This window comes from Pempheris klunzingeri, chromosome 10 (genome assembly GCF_042242105.1).
Source record: "Pempheris klunzingeri isolate RE-2024b chromosome 10, fPemKlu1.hap1, whole genome shotgun sequence".
Lineage (NCBI taxonomy): Eukaryota > Metazoa > Chordata > Actinopteri > Acropomatiformes > Pempheridae > Pempheris > Pempheris klunzingeri.
In genome coordinates this window covers 24,031,067-24,056,463 of record NC_092021.1, presented here as the reverse complement: position 1 = coordinate 24,056,463, position 25,397 = coordinate 24,031,067, and the positions used below count along the sequence as shown (strand labels likewise).

The following is a 25,397-nucleotide window of genomic DNA, read 5'->3' as shown; positions in this document are numbered from 1 at the left end:
TTTTTTTTTATACAGGACAGTGGTCGGGGAGCAGGGGGGGGGGTTTGTTTTTGGTGTGTAGAGGCGCTCAAGAGCTTTGTTCGGTGGTTTTCTGTTTGCCGTCACTGCCCTCTCCTTTCTGTGTGCCGCCCTCTACTGTACGTTGGCGGTAGAGCAACATCCACTGCCAGAGATGCAGTTGAGCAGAGCCTCCATCAGGCTGAACAGACCTCCTGTATCACTGTGTTTTAAATGAGAACTCACACAACAGCAATAATCTCTGCCAGTTTCAAAAGAAGTAGCTACTGTATATGCATCTCATCTCCCAACATATCTTTTCGGTGTTAACTCCGCTTTCATTGCACGCTGTGTTTCTGAGATTCAAGTCAAATCTGATCCAGTTTGTTGGCATCAATAAAGCTTCCCTTCGTCACGCTAACACTCATGAAGTCACTGCTCCTGGATAACAAGATAACATTAGTGCCATGAAAGTAGTTTGTGAGAAGTCTAGTTTATCTCCACTGTGTAAACATCATGTCGAACAGGTAAAGTTTGTGTGGGGCCGCACAGACGAGGCGATAAGACGGAGGTATTTATATTTGCGTTATAGATTAATCCGATTAATCGTTTGGTCTACAGAATAACAGCCATCTCAAATCCCAGCCCCCTTTTTCTGACCAACAGTCCAAAACAATAGTTCTTTACAATTTTATAACAAAAGCAAAATGCAAGATTTGAGAAATTTCAAATAACTTAATTGATTTACCATCATACAATACAAATCAACTAACCTTTCAATGAAATAGGTGTGAAATATGTCGCTGTTTCTACACAATCCCGCCCTCGTCCCATGACCCTCAAGGTAGAAAGCAAAGTAAATATGCTATTTTTTCCAAACCTGCCGTGATAACATGACATTTCTTCGGCTGCCTGGCTCGTGATAACTTAAACAAAACCACGGTTACTTGACAAACCAAAAGAAAAAAAAAAAACCCAATCATCTCGCCATGACACGGTTTTAACTGTGTGTTATTATGTGACCTAGCAATCAGCTGTTGTGCCTTGGTACTTGATTACTGTTACGCTAGAAAACGTACTGAAATAACTGCAGCCTGTCGCAGCAGCATTTATCTCTGATACAGACTAGGCTGCCCTCTGTCGGCACGGGATCCAGATCAATTTACAGGCAAAATAATTATTCCTCTGACAGTCCCTGTGATCACCCGATCCTCTTTTTTTATTTATTTATGAGGGCTTTATTTTGTTTAATGCACTTTATTATGATTCAGTCATTAAACGCTGTCCGATAGAACGTCTGACGCAGTCTTGTTTATTTTCAATTCTTCATATTCGAAGGAACCTAAATGACCAAAGCTGATTTCAGCAGGTCGAGACAACACAGTCATCAAACCAAAACCTCTATTCAAGACTGATGCTGTTTTATGTTTGCTATCGAGTAGCACTAGTAGCAAATCACTGTGTTTTGGAGGGCAGGGCTGCTGAACTCCACACAAACACTCCTGTGCTGTGGGAGGACGCCGTTTCAGAGGAGCCCTTTCCAAAATGTAAAAAAACAAAGCCTGCTGAGTTGCATACGGTTTCTTTCGTTTCCCTTATTTGCATTTGAAAGACCTGATGTATTATTTCCCCGGTGTAATATATTGTGAATTATATTAAAAAGATTTTAAACACGACCTCGCTCGTTGCACTCTTCTGTTTTGGACACGCTCATTTGTAAAAAGTCTGACGACGCTCGAGATGCAGGACTGTAGAAATATATTTACAGTTTACAACTTTAAGCATCTTTTAGACACACACGGGACGAGTGGAGCGCACTCATCACAGGAGGAAACAAAAGCACAAGATGGAAGAGAGTGAAAGTGAATTATTTCTTGAAAACACAATCCAGCTCCACTACAGTAGAAGCAAGCGGAAGCATGGATGCAGACAACAGAAACAACCCATCGAAATATTTCCTGAAAAAAAAAAAAAAAAAAAGCAAGTAAAACAGTTCACATAGCACATGCAGTACATGACATTCGGACTAGTTTGTATTCGCTCATGGATTTCCAGAGAAAGCTTCATCACCCGACAACCAAAATATTACAATGGCACTGTTCTGCAAGGGTCCCTTGCTGTTGGAATAAAATGATGGAAAAAGGGAATCTAACTAATCACAGATTAGCTCGATATCATGTGAAGTGCATCTTTGTATATTCTTTGGCTCGACCTCTCCTGGAGCCTCATTTATAAAATAAAAAAAGAGTTAGGTGCTAATGATTAAAACCCAAACAGAGGGCTGCTTTATGAAGTCAGAAAAGGTCCAAATCTGGTGAGATTGTTGTAAAATGTATTTATTCTTTATGTTTTTTGGATTTTTGGATTCTAAATTTAATCATGTGACAAATATTTCCTCCATAAATGAGACTCCTGGATCTCCGTTTGGATTTTTTTTGACAATAATTCAGAGACCTAAGAAATACCACCAGGCGTCAACTCACCTGGTGAACAACATAAAACACGTTTCACCGTTTCTTTTTTGTTTTTGCAAATAAACACAATAAACATCCACGAACAAAAAGCTCATCGTGGCTGGAACCCTCCGCTCTGAGCCCGTCCCCCCAAAACGAATTAAACATCAATATAATGCAATTTAACAAGAAGCTGATTGGTGGCAATCACAGGAAACAAAACCAGCTCAGTGAAACAATATCACATGAATCAGACGAAGCTGAGAACAGATCTTCTCAAAGAACCAGCAACAAACTGAACCTTTAGTCGTTCTCCTCTGAACGAGGGAGCCAAGCAGTCACCGTCTCTGCCGCCCTTCTGGCCGACTGCCGCCCATCTAAAGCACTTCTCATGCATACATTCCCACAAACACACATTTTCATACGCATGAGCTCACACACACACTCACACAGTCAGTCCTCAGCTGCTGGGGCCTCAGGTAGATCCCTGGGTCTTGCCTTCCAGGTGGAGTAAGGTGCAGCAGCTGTGGAGCGGTCCCAGGCCTCCTCCGCCTCCCACAGCCCATCACCTCCTCCGAGCTCTACTTGTCCACGCCAGACTCGGGCTCCTTGGCCAGTCCGCGGATGGACAGGTCGTAAACCACCTCCTCGATCTTCTTCACGTCATACTTGAGGCCGTCGTAGCGCTTCCGCAGCGGGTCGTTCTTCAGGTTGAGCAGGCGGAAGCCCGAGTCCAGGTCGTTGATGAAGTTGGAGATGCGGAGCGGCCGGTTGTAGTCGCCTGCTGTGACGCTGTTTACCGCCAACCGTGACTGCGGGAAGAGACAACGGCCTGAATTAAGGTTCCATAGCTCATCAGGAAAAGTATTAGTTATTAGCATTAGTCATCACTGACCTGAACGTGTTTATTATCAAACAACAAACTTGCTCATTTGTTTACGGGAATTTAAGAACTTTCAGAGTTAAAATGGGAAGTTGAGACCGTAACAAAACTGCTTGTAACTCTTGTAATGTATGTTTTGTCCCACAAATAATCAGAAGTTCAAATACATTCGATTCATAACAATATAAAACAGAGAGAAGCAGCAAATCGTCAAATTTGAGAAGCTGGAACCTGACAGTGTTTTACTATCTTTTGCCGAACAGTTAATTATTTTTATTATTTCATTATTGATTATCAAAATGTCAAAACATGCTGTAAATTAGTTTGCCATTTATTCTTTGTTATTACACTAACTGCCTCCAACAAAATGTACATGTACACAGCAGATAGTGAGCTCAGCTGCCAGTTTATTAGGAACAAAATCCTGCATCATGGACGTTATAATGTTCAGTAAAGTTTTAGTGACAAGACTCTGCGTTACGATTAAGTTCCTGAATTCATGTAGTTCGCAGTGCTTCTATATTAATTATTATAGGCAATTAAGGTATAATCATTGTTCTAGTCTAGTCAAATTGTTGAAGTAGCATCATAGCAAACAACAACTGACTCACCATTTCACTAGCCATGATCAGCACACCTGCCAGGTAGTCCTCGACGTCCAGGTGAAAGCCTTTCTCTCGCACCACCTCAACTGTGGAGTAAAAAAAAAAAAAAAAGAGAGAGTAAAGCCCCATTCACCTGTAACGGTTACACACCAACACCCAAACTGGTACCTACTGCCGAGTATCTGGGCCACTTCCTCCCGAGTCACAAGAGATTCACTCTCCAGGTAGACAACAAAGGCTGCTAAGAAAACCAAGCGCTGCAGGACAAAGCGCCAGTGCTCGTGGAACCTAAAGTGGGATTCAACCAGATCAGAGAGAGAGAGGTTACAACATTTACCTTTATTTTTTATCCAGGATGATCCACATCTGATTTCTAGGCAGTTCTGAGCACAAACATTAAAACAAACAATAAGACGATTCAAAAACTTATAAAACAGTTAGTGGCTGAACAACCAGACATTTAGATGAAAGCTTGAAGGAAGGATTTGCTAAAGAAGTAAAGAGTATTTCTGCAGATTATCTTTGTGTGTATGAACTACATCGAAGACTTTTGAACGCCAACGCTTCCAACCACACCTCAAAGTGCTCGGGGGAAGTTCCTACCTGTAATATTGCTCCACACGAAACTTTGTTTTGAGGTCTCCAATTTGTGTCCTGACTGTGCAGAACAGCTCTCGTGCTTTTGCACATTTACTGGGAACTGACGGGAGAAAGATCAGTTTATTAAGATGACAGAGTCTAACCTGGAGAGGCAATAAGTGAGAGCACAAGTGAAAACACAGCATACTGCCATGTGTCAAACACTTACTTTCTTTGAATCCAGACGGCTGGTGGACACTTTGGAGCACTGTTAGTATTTCTCTGGCAGTCTGCTCCAGTGTCTGCACCACCTTACGGATATCCTGCAGCAAAGTTATTTAAGTGTCAGTGTTTTCTTAATACACAATCACACTCTGCTATCAGCAGAAAAACAACCCCAAACTTTTCAGATAAACATAAAGAACTTGCAAAACGCCCACTTTTGGATCACTGATCTATAAAGTCCAAATCAAGTCATTGCAATGATGGATTTTGATGGAAAAAAACAAACGTGTAAGTAAAGCCGAATTAAAAGCTGGTGTATGTTTAAGGTAGGAAATTATCCTAAAGCAGCTTCACACCTTGTCAGATAAGCAACAAAGCATTAAGCAATATATTTTTTAATGAAGTCTGGTGTTACCCAGCCCAGCGCGGTAACTTAACGCGCTTACATCAAAACATAGCACAAAGCAATAAAACAAAAATTCATAATTTAGTAAAAGTGACACCTCGTGTGGACTCTAATCAACCTGGATAAATTACGCTAGACAGCTAGTTACCGTAATCAATCACCGGACGCCCTATTGTCTAATAAACAAGACTCCATTCATTATTGTACAGATTTTGGGGTGAAGATCTGGGGATGCTGTTAGCTGCTAGCTAGCTCTGAGAGCTAACGCTCACAGCCGCTTTGCTGTTCATTCAAACCTCTCTGATGTCCTGGTCGGCGCTCAGGAAGCCCTGAATGTAGCTGAACATCTCCGTGACCGACATTTCTGGTCCCAATCAAAGTATCCGGGCGATGCTGCAGGTGACGGTGATCCGAGTGCAGCTAATTCATACACATACACATCAACGTGCACGAGAGCCGTCGCCTCCGCTGCCTTGCCTTCAGCGGCGCGCAGTGATGACGTCATTATGTCCAACGTCATGTGACGCTCCGTTTTGTTCTGTTTTAAAAAAAAATATTTAAGTTTAAAAAACAGAAAGAGAAACACATCCTACTTTAACTCTCAATAATATTTATTATTATTATTATTATCATTATTATTATTATTATTATTATATACTGATATCTTATCTTGTCTTATCTATTTAAGTGTTGATTACTAATTATCAAATTGTTGTAACATATTTTAAATTAAATGTTACAGCAGACAGCACAGTAAAAGATTGAGCTGAATTTCAGAGTAATTGTGATATGTGGGGCTTTTAATAATCAGGCTCACGTGGAGAGAAGGAAGACTCTTGACACTTTCCTGAGGTACGAAAATACAAGTAAGAGCAAAACTGGACAACAGGGTGAGGAAAAAATCTTAGTTTATAAACCAGGTAAATGGTCATGGTTGGAAACACGCCTACCAGACTGTGATCGATCTGTCACTGGATCAATTAACTGAATGCCGTGAACGTGAAATACTGATTAATTCAATTTAGAAGTGGGTCCACACAATGCAGGCTGAAGAATAAGCAGTGATAAGTGAGAAGATCCTGCACTGCTGCATCACCTCATTCATCCTGCTGATGGAGCTGAAACAGCACACTCACTGATGGTGCCTTCAGGTGCTGCTGGGGAAAAGAAAAACTACCCCAAACTCAAAAACAGCCGCTCTAACCAGCCTCATTTCATGGAAACTTAAGTCTGACAAAACTTTTTTTTATCACAAAATTTACACACAAAATTATAAGATAAAGTAAAAGTTGTAAAAAACAAAAAAAGATCAATAAATAAATAGATGAAAGTTCTGTTTTGAATGAATTTGTTTCAGCATTGCAAGTTTTCAGTAAATCATTATAAAATGATAAACACATCTCAATTTACTTTGAATTACTAATTGATAAAATAATTACTGAATAATATCTGACAATTAAAAATCATATTTTATTATTCCAAAGAGGAAGATTTATTAAAAACCTTATCATGATTTTTTTTGCTTTACAAACCCACAGTTGTCATATTTTCTCATACTCATGAATTACAATCCATTAATTTCGACTGATTTTTTTTATTTCACAATTAAAACCACACACCCACAGTCTAATTTTCCAGCGGAGTTGTCATATTTCGGACGGCTCCTGAAGGCAGCATGTGGGAGCGCAGCTGACGCAGAGAAGCTGAAGTGAGTCTCCTGTTGCTCCAAGTCCTCCTGCAGACGTCCCACCGCAGGTCAGGAGGGACAAAGCGCCTGAAACAAACCCTCCTGCCGCCCGCAAACACTCTCCCACCTCCGCTGCACCGTGTCCGGGCGCCCTGTTTGGTTCCAGCCCTGAAAACGATGCCACTTACTGGTGTCCAGCCGAGGCTTTGAGATGGAGAAAACCTCAGCAGAAGATGACTGCGTGGACTCAGGAGCCGAGACTGGAGGGTGAGTGAGGCATATGTCTGCTTCTCCACATTTTATACCTCTGAAATTAATATAAATGATGTTTTTTTTGAATGATAGATTTGAGGTAGGTGTAGTTTAAAGTTTTTTTTTCCACCAGGTAGTCTAATTGAACTTTTTTTTTTTTGCATGTTTAAAAACACGTATGGACAGGATCTTTAGGAAGTGTGTTCATGCAAATGTAAACCGAATCAAAGTGAATGCATGTTAACAGCGAGGACTTGTGCCACAAGAGCTGTAACTTGTCAGATAAGCAAGCGAGCATTAAATCGAGAGTTTTTTGAATGAAGTCTGGTGGCAGGGCGGATTTTTTTTTTTTTTTTAGGAAAAGTGACAATCAGATGATGTGACGTTAGACAGCTGGGATTACGTGACGTTGCCAGTCATTTGAATCTATTATCATTATTCATCTCTGCTGTTATTTTTGGATTGCAGGGTCTGATGAGGCCATTTAAAGGAACTGTAGTGGAAAGTTAAGTCTTGATCAGCAGAGTTAAATGAATGTGTTGATCCCTCTGTTTCAGCCATTAGACAACGATGTGCCCCCGTTTCTGCTGCGGTATGTCACTGCTGGATGTGGTGTTGTTGTAGTGTTTGTGTGTGTGTTTTAGTGACAGGACCTACATGACCCTTAGTCCCTTTAAAGGCATCATTAAACCCGAGGACTTATTTTTCCAGAGCTTATGTTGTCATCTTGTATTCATTGCATGGAAATATGCATAGCAACAGGACTGGGAGTCATTTGACAAGCATGAACCTTTTCAATGTCTCCAAATATGTTGAGAAAGTTACTCAGATTTAATTTTCTAGTGAATTTGGCCCCAGTTTCTGTCTAAATGTATCTGTAAACCTCCTTTAGGGTTCAATGTGGAAGAAAGAAATGTCTAAATGACGAAAATCTACATATAACATATTTCTAGTGGTTTTTTGTTGTTGAAATTATAGGACACAACTTTATTTTTTAACTGTGTTTTATTGAGTTTTTAAGTAAATATCATGCTATGCCAACATCAAGAAATGCTCTGATAATCCTTGTGAAATTAATTTTGTCAGTAGCCGGTTAGTTCCTCTCTAGTTGTCGAATTTTGCTGGCATAAAGATGGTGGTCTGTGCAGTTTTAGGCCCCTACAATTTAGTCATTTGTCTATTATTTTACATGTTTAGAATGGAAATGTGCCAGATTCAGCCAAAAAGCTAAATTTCCCCTGTTGTCCCCGGGCGGAAAAGACAGACAAGCTTGCAATCATCCTTATTTAAATGTGAGATAATTGTACAGCAACAGAGAAGACTTCTAAAAGAGAACAATATCAACCCTTCTGGGAAACCAATCTGACAGCAGTGCATCAATGCCCCTGTTGTGAGAGTCAGCTGGGACCATGCCATTTCATTAGACCTGGAACCAAACAGCGTAAGGTGTGTGGGAGAGCACGGGTTTCATGGGAAAAGCAGCAGAGAGGCCCCGTGGAAAACGCTGATGTGAAAGGAAGAGCAGCAGCAGCAGCAGCAGCAGCTGATAACCAGAGAGCCACCACCTCCATCAGGTCACATCCTCCACCTCTGCCGCCTCGCTGCGCTTCCTCTTCAGCTCCAGCATCCGCTGTTTTTAGTCTCTCTTCGAACCGGCTCTGCCATCAAGTCGGCGCTGATCACAAATAACAGTCTTCGTATTATTGTACGGGAGGAGGATGGAGACAAGTGAGATACAGGAGGGTGTAATTGTGTGAATCTGTTATCTGCTGAAATCTGTGCTAATCAATGCGTGTGTCATTAACAATGGATCAAAGGACTACATGTGGACAAAATGACAATCTCTGCAGCTCTGTGGAACATTTGAGCATCTTTTAGCTCATTGTTTAAGACGGCAGCAGACAAAGTTGGAGACTTGCTGGTAAACACAGCGGATCGTTTAGCAGCCAAAGAGCCAGATATTCTTGTCAGGAGTTCTTTGAGGCTGAGCAGAGTTAAACGGATGAAGAGTGGACAGAAACTTGACTCTTAAAGTTGCTCTGTGTCCGCTGGGTGTGTAAATAAGTAACTGTCAGTTGCAGCAATAACGCAGCATTAAGGTTGGATGTGTGAATAATGACCTCCTCGGTGGAAGCAGCATGACGATGTGATGAGGGTTTAGACGTATGAGGATTGTGATCTCAACACTGTGGTTCACGATCCATCTCCCACCATCAGTCAGCAGCGGTTTCTTTAAACCAGAACTGTAGAGGTGGCAGGCCATGAAATGCTCACATGAGTCACTGTTTGGAACAATTATAGGTATGAGGATTTATTGCTCGGTGTTTAGTTTGCCTCTCGTCTTCATCTGTGCTCCTCATCCTTCTCTGGTCTTCCTCCTCCTTCCCTAATCAAACACGAGCCACCTGAATCTGTTCAGCCCTCCACATGTCAAACAAACCCTGCAGCCGACCAGGTCACTCTGCAGTCAAACCCTGTGTGCATGACCGGGCTGCTGCCTGTCTTCGCTTCACTTCGTGTTTATTGTCTTTGGCCGGAGATGAAGCACGGCAGCGTGGCCAGACTGGGAACGCCAGGCGAGATGCTAACCGGGGCTGCCGAGGGAAGGCCTGCCAAATGCACACACCCAGGGGAGCCATCAAAACAGACCTGTAACTGCAGACTCTGCTACCTCCAACTCTACTCCATAGAGCCATAAACCTTCGAAAAAGAGAGCTGTCCTTTTCTTATCGTCATTTTCCTCTGTTCATGCAGGGGAAAAGTCATTTATAACCTGCTCTGTATATCTATCTCTCCTTTCGTCCCATCATCTCTTCTTCCTACCTCTCTCTGCTCACCTCTGCTTCGTCCCACACTCCCATCCATTCCTCTGTCTGTGCGCTGCTAAATGCCCGTTAGTGAGATTGATAACCTCCTGCTGCAGGAAACGGACTCGTTCCTCTGTTTCCTGCTGTCCTGCAGCTCCAGAGGCCTTATTAGTTTAGATATGGAGTCACAGGGAGACGATGTGTGTGTGTGGACGAACATGAGCTTCTCTGGTTGTCAGCTGACTCCGGTGGGACTAATAATCTCAGGTGGGGTATTAGTAAACATGAGGGCCGAGTTTCACGGTTTGGGGGACTTGTAGCACGTGGAGGATGCAGCCTAGTTCCTCAATCAGTCATGTTGTGTGTGGACATACGCTCCTCTTGTTTGTTTCACATGCAGATACTTGTGAAATTACACAAAATGTCAAGATTTCTTTCTCTAATCCACGGAAATCTGATTAGCAGAAATCTAATTCTGCTTCTGTCTCAGCTCAAAGATGGGAGCTTTAGATTAGGCACATCTCTCCCTGAATTAGACTTTATGTGTGCATATGGGCGTGTGTGTGTGTGTCCACTAGTGGGGGAAGATGGATTTACTTAAAGAAATAGTTTGACATTTTATACAGAGGCTTATTTGCTTTCTCGCAAAGAGTTAGACCAACGCTAGGCTCCTATCTAGTGTGGAGCGAGAGCCGAACATGCATCATGTTAGACGGTGAGCTGTAGACGTGATGGTAGGTGTATTCTGTGCCCTATGGATGGAGACGTCCTCGCTGATTCCTCCATCCCAGGCTTTGTGCTAAGCTAGGCTAACCACCTCCTGGCTGTAGCTCTGTACTTGCATTCACACAATATAGCAGAAAGGGGAGAAACTGTAAAACTTCATGTTAAGTGTGACGGTGGCTTTGTTGAATCCCGTGTGGTTGCTTTCACCAATGTGGAGATACAATCTCTGTCAGAAACTGGTTTTCACGACCTAAATTATGTGACGCGAGCACGACATTGCAGCACACAGTGCACGAGACTGATAACGATCTTCTCATCGGCAAGAAGGCAAATTTAAACTGTTAATTTCAGTCAAAGCAGCAACACTGATGTAATGAACCATTAAAAGTGAATGTCGTGCATTCAAAATTGTATTTATATATTTTTTTAATGATAATTTCCTCTGCGCTTTTACTTATGTTTCAAAAGTACTCCGTGTTAACAGAGTGGCATCATCATATAATTATATATCACATTGTTGGTTTATCATTACTGATTACTGACTCTACAACAGGGGTCACCAACACGGTGCCCACGGGCACCAGGTCGCCCCCAAGGACCCCATGAGTCGCCCCCCACAGGCCTGTTCTAAAAACAGCACAACTCACCAGTGAGCTGCGTCTAAAATTTTATTTTTTTCTGTTGCTATTCATTTTTTAATCACACTTGCATTTATATAGATTTGAAAATGACAATATCTTAAAAATAAAAGAATTAGTTTAGATGACCTATTCGAGTTCAAAGTTCAAAGGTCATTGTTGTGCGCATGACTAAACTTTGGCGCTCGTGGAGAGTAAGCTAGCGGGCGCAGCGGAGATGTGGAGCTGAATGCGGTTTCTAACCCAAAAAACATGGCAGAAAAAAGAAAGAAAGCTCATCATTTTCACAGTGAATTGGAGGAAGAGTTCTTTGTTACTACTGTGAAAGAAAACTGCGTGTGTCTCGTTTGCGGGGCGACGACAAAGCGGCACAATGTGGAGAGACGCTTCACTACGGGTCACAGAGCTAACTAGCATGCTAACTGCCATGCTAACTAGCATGCTAACTGCCCACCGGGAAGCTACGGGCAGAAACAGCCCGTGAGCTGAAGGCAGCTTTGGGTAAGCAGCAGTCTGTTTTCACCAGGCCGGAGGAAAAATCCCAACAAGCAGCCGAAGCCTCGTTTAGAGCTCCACATTTTCAAACAGATACCAGATGTTGTCAGGGGCAACATGGCGGTGTCATGGCAACGTTAAATAAAAATATTGATTTTTAATTGTGTTCAATTCAAAAGTGTGTTCATGAAATGTAAACAGATGTAATTTTGTTAAAAATGCCGCAGATTTGTTCATCAGTTTAAAATGTGGTAAGATTTATTTAAAGATATGAAAGTTTATTTTTCTTAACATTACTTAATTGATAACTTTTTCAAACATAGTTGATGGTGTGTTTAAAGACTCTTTGTCAGTGGGAAGTGAAAATGGAACATTTGTTCTATGAAATGTTGTAGAAGTGATCATCTGAAAATTTAAACAGTTGCTGAGATTAATAGAAATTAAATGTGTAATATTGATTTTATCTGTTTCCCACCTTGTTAAGTCATTGTTGATAATTATTGTGAGATTCACTAACGTGATCAGTGTCTTCACATAGATGAGTATCATTAATCAATAATAATAATAATATATAACTAAAGGCAAACTGAGCTAATTTGTTATTTCAGAGGAGTGTGACAAACTGGTAGCCCTTCGTATGACTCAGTACCCATGAAGTAGCTCTCAGTTTCAAAAAGGTTGGTGACCCCTGCTCTACAATAATCACACATACATCACATTTAAGAAGAAATTGCATATTTACCAAACAAGTACACCTGTCAAATGAATGTTAAAGGATAAAAAAAGACCAGACTTACAACAGAAATACAACAGAATGTAGTATGAAGGTACAGTCGAGTGGTAGTATTATTACAAACAGTACTTTAGTAGGTGTCCCTGTGTTTTATCCCGTCGGACTGAAGCCACTGTGAAACGTCTGTGTGTGTTTGTGGTGACCTTTCCAGCTGGACCTCTCCGTCTGTTTAGCCAGATGTCAGCACTTTATTTGAAACAGGAGTGTGTCATCCAGTAAATCATGGTGATTGTGCTTCATGCTGTAATATAAACTCCTGTCTCCTCTCTCTGTTTCTTGTCCACTCTTTCTCTCGTCCTGCGCCCCCCCAACACCTCTCTCCCTCTCTCGCCCTCTCTCTCTTTTGTTTCTTTTCTGTCGTCCTCTGCAGGTCTGATTACAGTCCCTTGTCCTCAACGAGCAGTAAGTAAACCAAAGGCGACACGAAGCTTTGCTAACAGTGGTGCAAACACACACAGCTCAGGCCCGGGACTTTATCTCCCTAATACACACTGACAAAATAAATCCACTCACAGGGGAGGATTGTGTTGTGTGTTTAGTGGTCCGTATGGCCCACAGCAGATTTTAGGGAGAAGTCTTTGTTCGGCAATAACAAGCTGACTGGTCATTATTTTATACTGTAGGATACATTCACCGTGATGCTGGACACATCAGATGTAGGAATTATCATGAGATACAAACACTTGCTTTGACAGGGAAATTTAAAGTTAACAATGAAGGTTAAAAAAATGAAAGTTTTGGGAAGCGTGTAAATTTCACATGAGTAGATAACTACACAAAAATGTAAAAAAAAATACATTTGCACAAGTTTTTTTTCAGATTTCCATGTTTTAACACCAACCTTACGCAGACAGTTGCTTGAAAGACACATTGCAGCCACTTCCCAGGAAAATATGATGTTAACACATATAGTTGCCGTAATCATAAGATTAAATTCGAGTGTAATCAATGCAATATTAGTATAGTTATAGTGATTAACTAGTGGGACTGCTTGTTTTCCTCAACACATCTGACTTTTTAGCGTTGTGACCTCATTCCCAGGTCAGTATTTAACTGGAATTAAAATCAAAATGTAGACAGAATCATCTGTGGTGGCTTTTAAGGTACAGAATCTGCCTTTAATTGTTTCTGATACTTTTGTGATGCTGATATTGATACTTTTTTTTATTGTTCAATCATATTTTAAGTTTCTTTCAAACTCTTGTGTGTGTGGCTGGAGAGCATCCTCCTAAACACATATTGTGAGTTACAGATCAGCTACATGATATTGTTTGTGTGGATGTGATCATAAGTGCCAATAGTGCTTGAACTGTGCTGCTGAGCTACTGATCTCGTGCTTTTGCATGAAAGTGTGTGTGTTTGTGAAGATCTGTGTTTGCAGAGGTCATCACCTCTCCCCAGTCTGGTTGCCAGGTCTCCGGGACTTTCACAATGGGGGGGATTATATCCAATATTAGCCCATTAATCTGGTCCACAGGAAGCTGTGTTAGTCAGGAAGCATAGGAACAACACACACACACGCACACACACACACACACACACAGACACACACACACACACAGAGTGATCCAGCAGTGTCTGCTTTGGTCTCTCCCATCATGTTTCCTGTGTCTTTTCCATATCAGATGAGCCTCTGCCCACTATTGTCTCCGTCTCTGTCACCACTGGAGGTCAGAATAGGAACAAAACGTGCACAGAAAACACAAGAACTTTAAATACACGGGAAAGTGTGACTGCACTTTGAAAGACGTTACTGCACTCGTGGATTGAGGACGTTTATCCTGCCTCTGCGTCACTCAGATTTACAGACTGAAACTCAAGATGTGACTGAAAGTTAGAATGAATTACACCATTTGTCCACGGAAAAAAATACTCCTGTGTGATTGGCTGGCAGGTGTCTGTTTACTTTGTATAACAGGTTACCTTAAACGTAGCTGGTCAGTAGTTTAATCGTTGTTCAATATTAATGCACACAGTATGTTAAACTGCTGGCAACCATAGAAACAACATCTGTGTGATGCAACAGTTAACGGTCAATTATCTAACTTAGTTTGGTCTTTTATTTTGAAATATCAGTCTGTCCTCCTCCTGTTGAAGGACTTCTTACTAAAATGCTGTCACGCCAATTTGTCTCACTATTATGGTCCACAGATTCACTCTCTGTTTGCTCCTGCTGTGTGGCTGGATGCCTTCAGCGTTTTCATCAATCAGTCTCTGCTGCAGCGTCTGTGATGTTCGCCTGGATAAAATAACAAAAATCCCCCCAAAAAAGAAGAAAAATGAGATGCTGAGTGGCTCACTGTATGTCGTGACTTTATTGCTCCTCAGGGAATATGTCTTGCAAAAGGGAGCGTAACAAAATCTAAAAAAAAAAAAAAGTTTTGTGGACATGGCTGGATGATCGCTGGGGGTTGAGTGATCTCTGAAATGACTGAAAATCAAAGGAAGTACCAGCTCCTAACATTTTCTTATGAAACAGAGAGTCTATTTGCAGCCGGGTGCAGAATTGTGATTTATTCATAAACTTAGAACGTATAGATTTCAATTTTCTTTTATTATTGTCAGTTTTGAGTCACAGTTTGGTCAGACTACTTTTTTAAGTTTAGGAAAAGATCATAGTTTCTAATAATAAGTCAAGAACAGATATATATATAAAAGGTGTTATAGTGCTCCTGTCTACTCACACCCGGGTGCAAATATCATCTGTCTCTATGAAAACATGCACATCCTACAGAGCGACTGATAACATGAAAGGAGCGGCCCCAGTTTATTTATCAAACTGAGGCTCTCGCTAATGATCACGACTGAAAGGACGGGACAGATGGACGTCGGCTGCTGTGGTGACAGATTCTCCAAAGACGTGAAAAGACAATATAGAAAACTCATCTGTCTCTGCGCTGTGTGGCTGCTTTTGTTTTTGTCCTCGGTGTGGGTGTGGGTGTGGGTGTGTGTGTGCATGCAGCATCAGTCCACAGAAGTATATTTAAGTTCTGGTTGAGAGGGTATTCATGTTTATACAGATGGTCTTAACCCATGACCTTTGACCCGAGCTCAGACCGGCCATAAGCCCCCTGCAGACAGACTGATGTCATGCTGAACCAGTCTGACCAAGGTTATGCGCCACAGTAGGTCCCATTTAACAGAAACTGGAGGAGAATTAAAATGCCGCTTGTTACTGTTGAGGTTTCAGCATTTGACAGCTGTTACTTATTGGAGGCTGTTGGAAGTGTAGCCTTACTGCTAAAAACCAAATTAATAACATTTACAATATTCTGTAATCTAGTGAAACATTTAAACTGCAAAAATGACGAGCACATACCAGCTGAAAGGATAAGAGTCGGCTGTTATTCTGTATTTTTCTTACTCTCAGCAAATCACATGAAAAGCAGCCGTGAAAATCAAATCCAACTTTGTTTTAGTTTGACTTGTTATACTGCTGTGACTTTCCTACCCTGTCTGTCGCTCTCAGCCCCAAGTCCACTGATTCCCACTGCAAATCTCTGAACACACGTCTCAAAAATGTAGTTTAGTTTACAAAAACAGCTCTGAAATGTCCTGAAATAGTCGAGCTCTGTAGATTTAGAGAATCTAAACAGGATGCCACTTCAGGAACAGACTTATCCACAGTTGGTCACCTGATGCGCGAGACGTTTTGTCACACTGAACGATCTGCGAAGTCGTCCGTAGAAACTGTCTGTAAAGGAACCACTTGGCAGGTGATTGGATGAACTATATCAGATCAATGAACCATAGAACACTCAAAACTCCTGCCGAAGCCTGTTGTGTTTTTGAACACTTGTACCTCGCTGTCGTCACACCGAAACCCTGCCCGAAGCTTAATGCTGATTGATCCGAACCACTTCGGTTCAGCCACTAATTCCTAACTTGGAGCCTGGCAAGATGGATTCTAGCATGATGGTGATCAGCTGCCTTGTAAGGTTTAGTGAGTATTTCTGGATGGTGTATGTGGGATAGAATCAAAATAAAATACAGTTTGTGTTCATGTTTATGAAGGATTCTGTCATTGAGTGCAACAGTTTGGCTCCTACATGTGTTTTTAATGGTGTTTGGGCAGCAGTGGAGCTCTGTGGCACATAGGAGTAAGATATATCAGACTTTAAAGAATATTTTTATTGTTGGCTTTTTCAATTATCACAAGCTTTGTCCTTTAAACTTTTAAGTATAAAAAGAGAAGCTGAGCTGGAAGCATTGAACATCCAAGCTGCTTCCTTTTTAAATAAACATTTCAAAGAATTTAATGTTGATTTTCTTTACTGTAATGCAGCATGTGGATCATACGAAAAGACACTTGAAACAACTTCATGTACCAACATCTTCCAGGACTCTGTAACAGAGTCACCTGTTAAGATGTAGTTGATTGAGGTTGAATCTTTAACACTGACTTTTATTAGACTTTCATAGAGTTAAACGTGGATAAACCTGCATATCAAGACAAGATGTGTGACATTTATTTCAACTGAGCAGGATAGTCTGAGGCAGAAAGTCTGCTGCACGCACAGAATAAATCTGACTAGATTTAAAAAAGTTGTTTAAGATTAAAGAAGTTCTTGCAGTGTTGAAGACAGAGACCAGTCTGGAAAATTAAAAAAGTTGATCAATATTTTTAGCGCTCAGAGTGAAAGATAAGAAGTGGAAGTTATCGTTGCAAGAGTTTCATGTTACAGCAGTGACGGATATCAAAATGCAAAGCGTCATCTGTCTGTTATTCTGCCTGCAGCTGGCTGGCGCAGCATCTTTCAATAGGAGGTAAATAGGTTTTGATTCAAGAGGCTTTAACTGAGTGCCGCCCCAAACACTTAATCACACAACCTCTCTGTCCTCTGGTCACAGCAGATGACCTCCAGTGACCTGTGACCCTGCCCCCGATGTTTCTGCATGTGTGTGTACATGTGTGTAAGACAGAGGGGGTCAGCTGTCGGAGTAATGAATGTTTCTGGGCCAGAAGAAGGGCGTTCAAATCTATAGAGAGTTCAGACTGTAACAACACAAAGACGCCGTGCAGAGACACAGACGTACTAACACAGACACAAACAGACAAACATGATTTGTGACACTTGAACACAAAAAGAAAATATACCATAGATGAATTCATTAGTTGCAGATGTAACTCATGAAAATTTACACCGCAGGCAGCAAAAGAGAAAAACTTGGATGAAAGATGAAAACAAAAACTCGAGATGGATCCAGGATCCAACTTTTGCAGGTAATGGTAAGCAAAACACAGACTGTGAAAGCATCTCGTCCTCAGAAATAAATCAGGGATGAAAGGAAGAGTTCAAAACAGTGACTAGAATAAATGTGCCTCAGCATATTGAACAGTTCAGAGAGTCATTTGTACTCGAGACGTCTAGACAGGATTGATGGTCGTCTAACAAAAGAGTCACAGTTGGCATTGGAGCTTTATGTTTTCAGGGGTCAGTCTGTCACCAGCAGATGACAGGCACATGTTTACATGTATAATTAAACATGTAAATGTATCTCTGCATATGTGCTTTTCTGCATTCAGACAGGTTATCGAACATAAATGTGCAGATCGATTTGAGTCGGTACCATCAAGTTTCAAGATTCTAAAAGTATTTACAATCACGCGAGGAAATCTAATGCAGGGTTATGACAACCCTAACCCTATGTTATGTGTTAATTAAGATGTCAGATTTAGTCCTGGTGGATTTGGCATCATCTGTGTGGCTAATCTTGGTAGACAAAGACGAAATTTGGAATAAAAAGTGACGGCCCTACAGAAAAGTGTCTGTACCTGCACCCCAACACCTCACTGTGGCTGTTTCTTCTTGTTCGCTGAAAATTAAAACATTATAGAAATCTTTTATTTACTTTGCAAACACATAAGCACACAAATCCGCCACTCTTCTTGTAGACGCCTCACAAGAAAAACACTTTTAATGTGAACATGCAGCAGAAGGAAATGCTTGGTTTGCATCAGCAGCACCTTCATCCAGCTCTGTGGGACAGCCAGCAATAAAGACAGAGGCTGATATGAATTAGATTTAATTATAAACAGTAACATTGAATCTTTTGTGCATCAGTACGCAGTTTGAATCACACACAAAAAAAAGGCGGACTCTGCCAATAGCAATGAAAACCGCTTCATAGAAGTGTTTTCACAGAATGTAAATACATTGATTGGCTGCTGCTGAAATACTGCTGCTCATAAATATATCACTGCTTCGTCCAGGTTCTTGCTGCAGATGAAAAAAACGTGCTGCAGAAAGCCTAAAATGGTCAAATGATGAGTCTTTACCACTGAGCGAAACACTTGGCTTGTCCAGACTTTCTGTGCATCCAGTAGTGCCTGCGGCCCCGCTGCTCCTATTTCAGCTCAGACAGGCAGCAGATTAGCAGAACCAGGAACACATGTATGCAAGTTAGGCCAAGTCCATCCTCCCAACATTTGTGCATGACCCACACTGCTGTGTTTCAGGCTGTGGATTTAAATCCTTATTGAAAGTGCAGGAGTTTTACTTCCTCTCCTAAGATACTTCGGGGCCTGCTTTGGTTTTAAGAAGCACTTTGAAGTGTTAAATATTCATTGTCTAGTGTTTGTTTTTAGCTTAGAGTTATGCTTTAATTTCTAGTGAGGATTTTTGTAAACTCTGTTGGTTTTGAACATTGGATTTAGTGCCGTCCTGCTGACACTAAACAAATACATGATACATGATTTATCCTCCTGCTTTAAGTGTGTTCTCCACAGTGACTGTGTGCTTTGTTCAGTTTGTGATATAGACTGGTGGTTCTTTAATAACTGGAGGCCCCCTCAGGTGACTTCAGACTTCCATGCAGTCATGCATTTGTTTTGTTTCAGTCACTGTAATGGAGTGCAGAGGTCGTGGTGAGCAGAAAGTTTACAGTGGAGATGGTTTTGCAGGATGTGTGTCACTGAAAAGGAGCAAAGCGAGTCTCTCTTCAGCTTCCTTTATCTTGTCGTCACGCTCAGAGATCTCTACCAACACTTGACAGGCAATCACATGTTTTTAAAGAGGTGCCCGTCAGCTACAGCTACGTGCACAGGCTGTGTAACGGAGAGTGTGGGGTACATTACGCCCTTCTTGGTTAAAATGGGACTTGAGCATTCGCTACCTCTTCACCTTTCGTCAGCACAGACTTCTATTCACACTCAGACGCTGGGGAAGATGACGCACTTGTCTATGCTGGAAGGCTCGATATCCTTTCACCGCTCGCTGTGCTGTCAGCCAAGGCAGTTTAAATAGCACCTGATGAATCAAGAGCCACCAGTAACAGCTCAACACACACACACACACACACACAGTGCTTTCCCACCAGTTAGACGTAGTGAATGAGGTCCAGGCTCTGCTATAAGGCAGCTTTGATGAAGTGCTGCCAAATGTGCGTCCTCCAAAACGACGTTCGAGGCAGCTGAATACGCTGCAGTCAGCTGTTTGTTAATGATTTGCCTTGTTGTGGGAACTACATGACAATGAGTCAGTGAGTGTGTGCTCACTGAGTGCACATTCAGTGCCGTCTGTGAGTAGCTGCACTGTGAGATATGTGTTGTCGCTGCAGCACATTGGCCTTCAAATGGAACCATGAATATGAGGTTGTGATGGAGGAGGTTTTCACAGGTCCACTTGGCTTCTTGTAACAGAGACCCGACCTGGATTCAACCTTTAGGACTTTAGTCTAGCCACTCTGAAGTCATAGTCAGTCCAGTGAGGTCGGAGTTGGGCTTTGTTGTGCAGGATGGGGAGTGTGAACTAATAGGAAAATTATGTGTTTGCACTCTTTTCGACCACAGCTGCTGCTTAAATGGTGGCGTTTCATGCTGTTCTCGCTGTTTGGGTCTCTTCAGGCCTAATTATCTTTTGGATCAGGTGTCGTATTAAAACATTAACAATTCATGCATGAAAGGTTTGTGTAGATTTTCCATTTTGTATTAGAATTAAAGCTGAGTTGGTGACACTCAGACACACTTTTTTTTTTTTACATGGTCCCCCAATTTTAGAGGACAGAAAGTTTCTTCTCTGGTGCTTTGTGACCTTCACTAGAACATCATACTGTTTGGCCTTTATACTACTTTTGTACTGTTTGTCCTAAAACTGGGGGATCATGTATAAAAACACCCATAACGCTAAAATGCAGCATTTTTCCTTCATATTTGTATTTGAAATGTAACATGTTGCTGCACAGCATTGAATCATTCAGATGGAGTTAAAATGTTCATGGCTTCTCTTCAGATTTTTGTCTCTCTACTAAGCCAAGCTGCCTGTTGGGATGGCGAAGGTCACATGACGCGCATAAAGTTGTGCTAGCGCTGTTGACTTACTTTGGTCTCCTCAATAAGCCTCCGCTTCTAATCTTTCCCCACAACAGTCTGTCGTAAGCTATCTAATCTATCTAATCCTCAAGTTTGCAACCAGCAGCGGTTAGAAGCCAGAAAAAAAAGTGGCTCCACATTTTGATCTAATTGCTTTTATCTGCTGTGAAACTTGACGACTGGCGGCGTACTCACTTTTCTGCCTCAGAGCCTCTGTCACATGAGAAGTGCTTAAAGGATCAGGCCGCTGTTTTATAGTCTTTCTATACTTCTCTTTCTTCCTTGTTTCCTGAAACAGCTGGGCCGGCGTTAAATACACATTAGTAAATAATGCATTTGTTGGGACTATTTTCAGCGGAGGATTAATACATGTTTCTTGCTCTAGTGAGTGTTTCTAGCAGCAGGGTGGTGGATGTGGGATTGACTTTAAACAAACTACTATACAGTGTGTCTTTTCATGGTAATGAAGGAGCCTGTGACCCAGTGCAGTGGTGTGGCTCACTGATTTTAAAGGGTGTAGGACAACAATGAAGCTCTATGGCACAGAGGAATAAGACAAACCAGACTTTGGACACACACACACACAACCTGTTTATTGTATTTGTTGTATTCTAATGTGATTTTCGTCTTGTTGTTGGATTTGTTAACTAAAAGAAAATCACAGAATGCTGCCAGATTTATTCTTTAAGCAGCTTTTAATCAATATATTTATAATACCATTGAGAATGAGACACTTATCTCCTGAATCTGCTGCTCCCTTTGGCTTTAAAGTGAGATTCAGCTCACTGTTAATCTGTGCGGTCTGCGACTTTCTTGTTTTGGTTCCCTGCTCTCTAAAAAACCCACTGTACATTTCCTGCTCAGCACCAATTGACAGATAGACACAGTTTGAATTTTAACAGCTAGAAAACCAGATATTTCGCTCAGAATTTTGTGGAGTCCAGACAGACTGGAGAACAGAGCTATAAGGGGGTGAAAATTGGATTTATAGTCTATTATATCAGGTGGCCAGAAGCAGAACTCCCCATGAATGATAATGTTGCTCTGTATCTGCTGGATGTGTAAATAAGCAACCGTTTGCCAAAAAGTTCGCCATATCAACTTAAAAGCTGACGATATGTCAATATTGTGGTCAGAACTCATTCCCACTACGCTCAAGAGGCTCTAGAATCAGTTATTGCAGGTTTAAAGGTTTAGTTCGCCTTTATTTTTTTTTTTGGAAAGCGGGGGATGTGGGGATGACGGCGGTCGACACATCCCCAAATATGGAGAAGCAGGCAGGAGTCTAGGCACATACGCTGAGCAATGTACTGCTTTGGATGGAAGCAGCAGAAAAACAGACTTTAGTCACCTAAAAGAAAATCGATTTCAGTTTAAGTGTTCGCTTTATTTTGAATATTCTCACAGCAGTCAGGGAGCTTCTGTATAGTGCAGAGGGGATTTTTTTTAGCTTTTTCCTCTGAAAACAGTGGTGACAGTCGACCAAAATGATTTTTTTTGCTGCCCATATCATCAGCAGTACATTGTTTAGCTTCAGTGCTGCCTGCTTCTCCAGCGGAGCGTGCTGACGGCCATTCACAGCAGGTTATAGAAAGAATGCAACATACAGTGACTTTAAAAAGTGACTTTGCACAAACAGACCAGAGACAAACTTCAGTGTTTTGAAATATTGAAAAGTCAGAAGGTTTTGCCAACAGAACTTATACACTTTAATTTCCTTGGCACGAGTCAAACTGACGTGTGCCTGTTGGAACTTTTCTTTCTCTTTACCAGACAACAAAAAGGGGCCCCCATCTTGAATTTCTTCCTTCAGTTGTTCTGACTTACACCGAGGGCCAGGCTCCTAAAGCTGTGACTGCACCACTTATACACAAACACAGTCGGAGGCCTCAGTCGAGTTTTCCCTGCTAATCACTCTCATATGTGCAGGAGGCCACTAGAAGGCGTGTTGTTTTATCTCACGTCATCATCTGCGCGTATGGCTGCGAGCATGTGTTGCCGGTTAACACTTTAAACACAGAGCCAAGGCAGCGGTCTGCGAGTATTAGGAAAGACAGGCCTGTCTATAAATGTGCAAATTGATTGTGTGTGTGTGTGTGTGTGTGTGTGTGTGCTGCGGATGGCCGTGCACATGCATGAGAGTGTATGTAATCAGTCGAGTCAGAACATCACCTTCGGCTTGAAGGCTCGAATGGATTAAGAGCTCAGAGACACACTCACCCAGAGCTTTACACACAAACCCCCTTCATTCCCTTCACAGGATTGGGGTGACATAATCTCTAATTTATTCTATGCTGTGCCAGCTCCCCATTAAGCCTCATTGCTGGAGGAAAGGATCTTCACATGTACAAGGTGCTGAGTCTCTACAACTCATTACCTTCATGTGTGTGTGTGTGTGTGACCGCTCAGTGTGTTTGTGACGGATGCATCTGTGAATCTACTGCAGTCAGACTTTTTAACTTTCTTGTAAAGTGAAAACATGATTTGTTAAGAGGAGATTTAGCTGTGCAGCACCCATGTCAGGCCTTTTGTCCTGTATTATCCAGCATGCTTACAAGTCTTTGACTGGCCAGCACACAGTGAGGGAATTTGGGGGATTTGGTCACGTGATCAGGCCGAACTGTAACCTGAATTAGGAAAATCCTCGTCTCTGTCTTTGCACAGTTTAGCTGTCTGATTGTTTTGGGTCAGTTATCATAATAGGGAGTGACGCTCCTCTATCAGGGTCACTAAGGTTGATAATAACTGTGCTGTGCTCCAGATATTGTAGGACAGACTGTCTCCATTTGAATAAACACGACCACAGTGACCTGGAGACACGATGTGGGGTAACGTGAACAGTCATAGATTTCAATAAACCACTCACACGTGTTTGTGGTACATGTAGAACGACCACGTTCGCTCATAAGGTACATTTGGGACGCCTAGAAGGGCACAGAGACTAATCACAGTGGGCGGTCTTACAGATCTGGTATCAGGCAGTGTTCATGCTGAGTGCTCTTGTCTCACTCTGAACTCTGCCGCTAAGACATCAAGGTCTCCAGCATCTTCTCCTCGGTGACGGACTTCACTACACTCATCCAAAGATTTCCAACACAGGGATGCTCATAGATATCTGATGAACTTTTAACAATAATCATTTTTACCTATTAATTCTATCACTTAAACAGTTAATAAACAGTTAATAAGTGTTAACGTGGCTTAAAGAGTATTTGGACAAATTATACAAGCAGCAGAAGTACAGTGTGAGAGAAAAAGTAATGGAGCACATCAAAAAAAAAAAAAAAAACCCACAGTGCCTGGAGCACATTGGACAACACCTGGGTGCTGCTGTTATGACTAAATAAAACAGATTTTAAACAAAGTATTGTTTATTTACACTCATTAATTGGTGCATTTACAATAGTCACTCAAAATCAGCAGGGGGAGACACGGTGAAGGACGTGGAGACGCAGCTGTTCATGGTTCACAGCTCTCCCTCTCTCTCTCTCTAGAGAAATATCTTACTTACATAAATGTTTAATTGAATAACAAATGGTAGCCAGAACAAATGAACACTTATTTAAACATTGTGGGGCAGGTTCAGGTTCAGGTTCTGGCTCTCCATGAGAACATGGGAAGTTCCTCCACCAGGAGTGGAGGCCCAGAGATGCTCTCTCCCAGCTGGGCGGCCAGAGTTTATGGGTTTGTCTCCTGAAGTAGTCTGCACTATTTTGGATGCAGCATTGTTTGGGTCCTTAGAATCTGATAGCTGGTTCTCAAAATGTAGTGTGTGGTTTGTTTGGTTGCATGTTTACCTTTTTTAATGCTGCCATGCATTCTTGAAGGTGACGATAAATACATTAACCTATTGTCTAGGATTTTAAATATCTAAGTGGATGCCAACCGTCCATGTGTTTCAAACTGTGGTGTAACACTAGAGATATTCAGTGTACTGATTCTAATGCGATCAGACGGAAACAAGCGGATGTGTCTGACCCACACTTAGATTTGTCTTAAATCCCTGAGTCATTTTAGTGACCGACTCCCAAGAGCACTGGAGGGATGAGGAGGAGTGAGAGTGTAGGAGGGAGGAGGGGAAAGAAACACGACAGACTAAACAGGTAAACGCATTAAAACAGAAAAGAATGGTGTAGTAATCTTTGTTTGCTCTGTTTGCTTTATTGTTGATCCAATGAGGCGGAAGTCGGGCACTTTGGACGAAGGTCTCTGTTCCCGGTGAGCTGATTTCAGGTTGTAACTCCTTTGAAAAGATACCGTGAGAGTTGTGTGTAACAAGAGTTACTGTGCAGAAATCAAGATATCTGAGTGACGGCACAATGTGCTGTGCAGTAAATACCCTTAAAGATCCCTATCATCCCTGTGTTTGGTGTCCTGATGCCGGCAACATGTCAGAGAGACAGACATCGAATCTAATGGGATCAAGCAGTCGTTTAATGACCGTGGTGTGTGTGTGTGTGTGTGTGTGTCGTCTGTGTCCTGGCATCCAGCTTAAACCTGCAGTGGATCTTTCCTGATTTATCTCTTCAAACAAACAGAG

The 25,397-nt window shown here is 41.8% G+C and overlaps 1 protein-coding gene and 1 long non-coding RNA gene across 2 annotated transcripts in view; both read right to left on the bottom strand.

The window, feature by feature from the left end:
* Positions 1 to 1,854: 1,854 nt before the first annotated feature.
* tsn (translin) lies at positions 1,855 to 5,587 on the bottom strand. The gene is made up of 6 exons (XM_070837598.1): positions 5,445 to 5,587; positions 4,747 to 4,840; positions 4,542 to 4,638; positions 4,111 to 4,226; positions 3,945 to 4,024; positions 1,855 to 3,262 (listed from the first exon to the last, which is right to left on the bottom strand). Exons 1-6 carry the CDS (start codon positions 5,508 to 5,510, stop codon positions 3,032 to 3,034), a joined length of 684 nt encoding a protein of 227 aa, XP_070693699.1. The 5' UTR covers positions 5,511 to 5,587; the 3' UTR covers positions 1,855 to 3,031.
* Positions 1,855 to 25,397, bottom strand: part of LOC139208052 (uncharacterized) — a 101,461-nt gene continuing 77,918 nt past the window's right edge. Inside the window, exon 2 of the long non-coding RNA XR_011585178.1 lies at positions 1,855 to 2,827. This is a non-coding gene — a long non-coding RNA (uncharacterized lncRNA). The remainder of the gene's footprint in view (positions 2,828 to 25,397) is intronic.

Bases quoted from the DNA above. Each gene is read 5' to 3' on its own strand.
- tsn (XM_070837598.1), bottom strand. From the start codon at position 5,510: ATGTCGGTCACGGAGATGTTCAGCTACATTCAGGGCTTCCTGAGCGCC. The intron at 4,841-5,444 runs GTTTGAATGAAC...ACTTTGCTGCAG, and splicing joins CCGACCAGGACATCAGAGAG to GATATCCGTAAGGTGGTGCA. The intron at 4,639-4,746 runs GTAAGTGTTTGA...TTCTCCCGTCAG, and splicing joins GCCGTCTGGATTCAAAGAAA to TTCCCAGTAAATGTGCAAAA.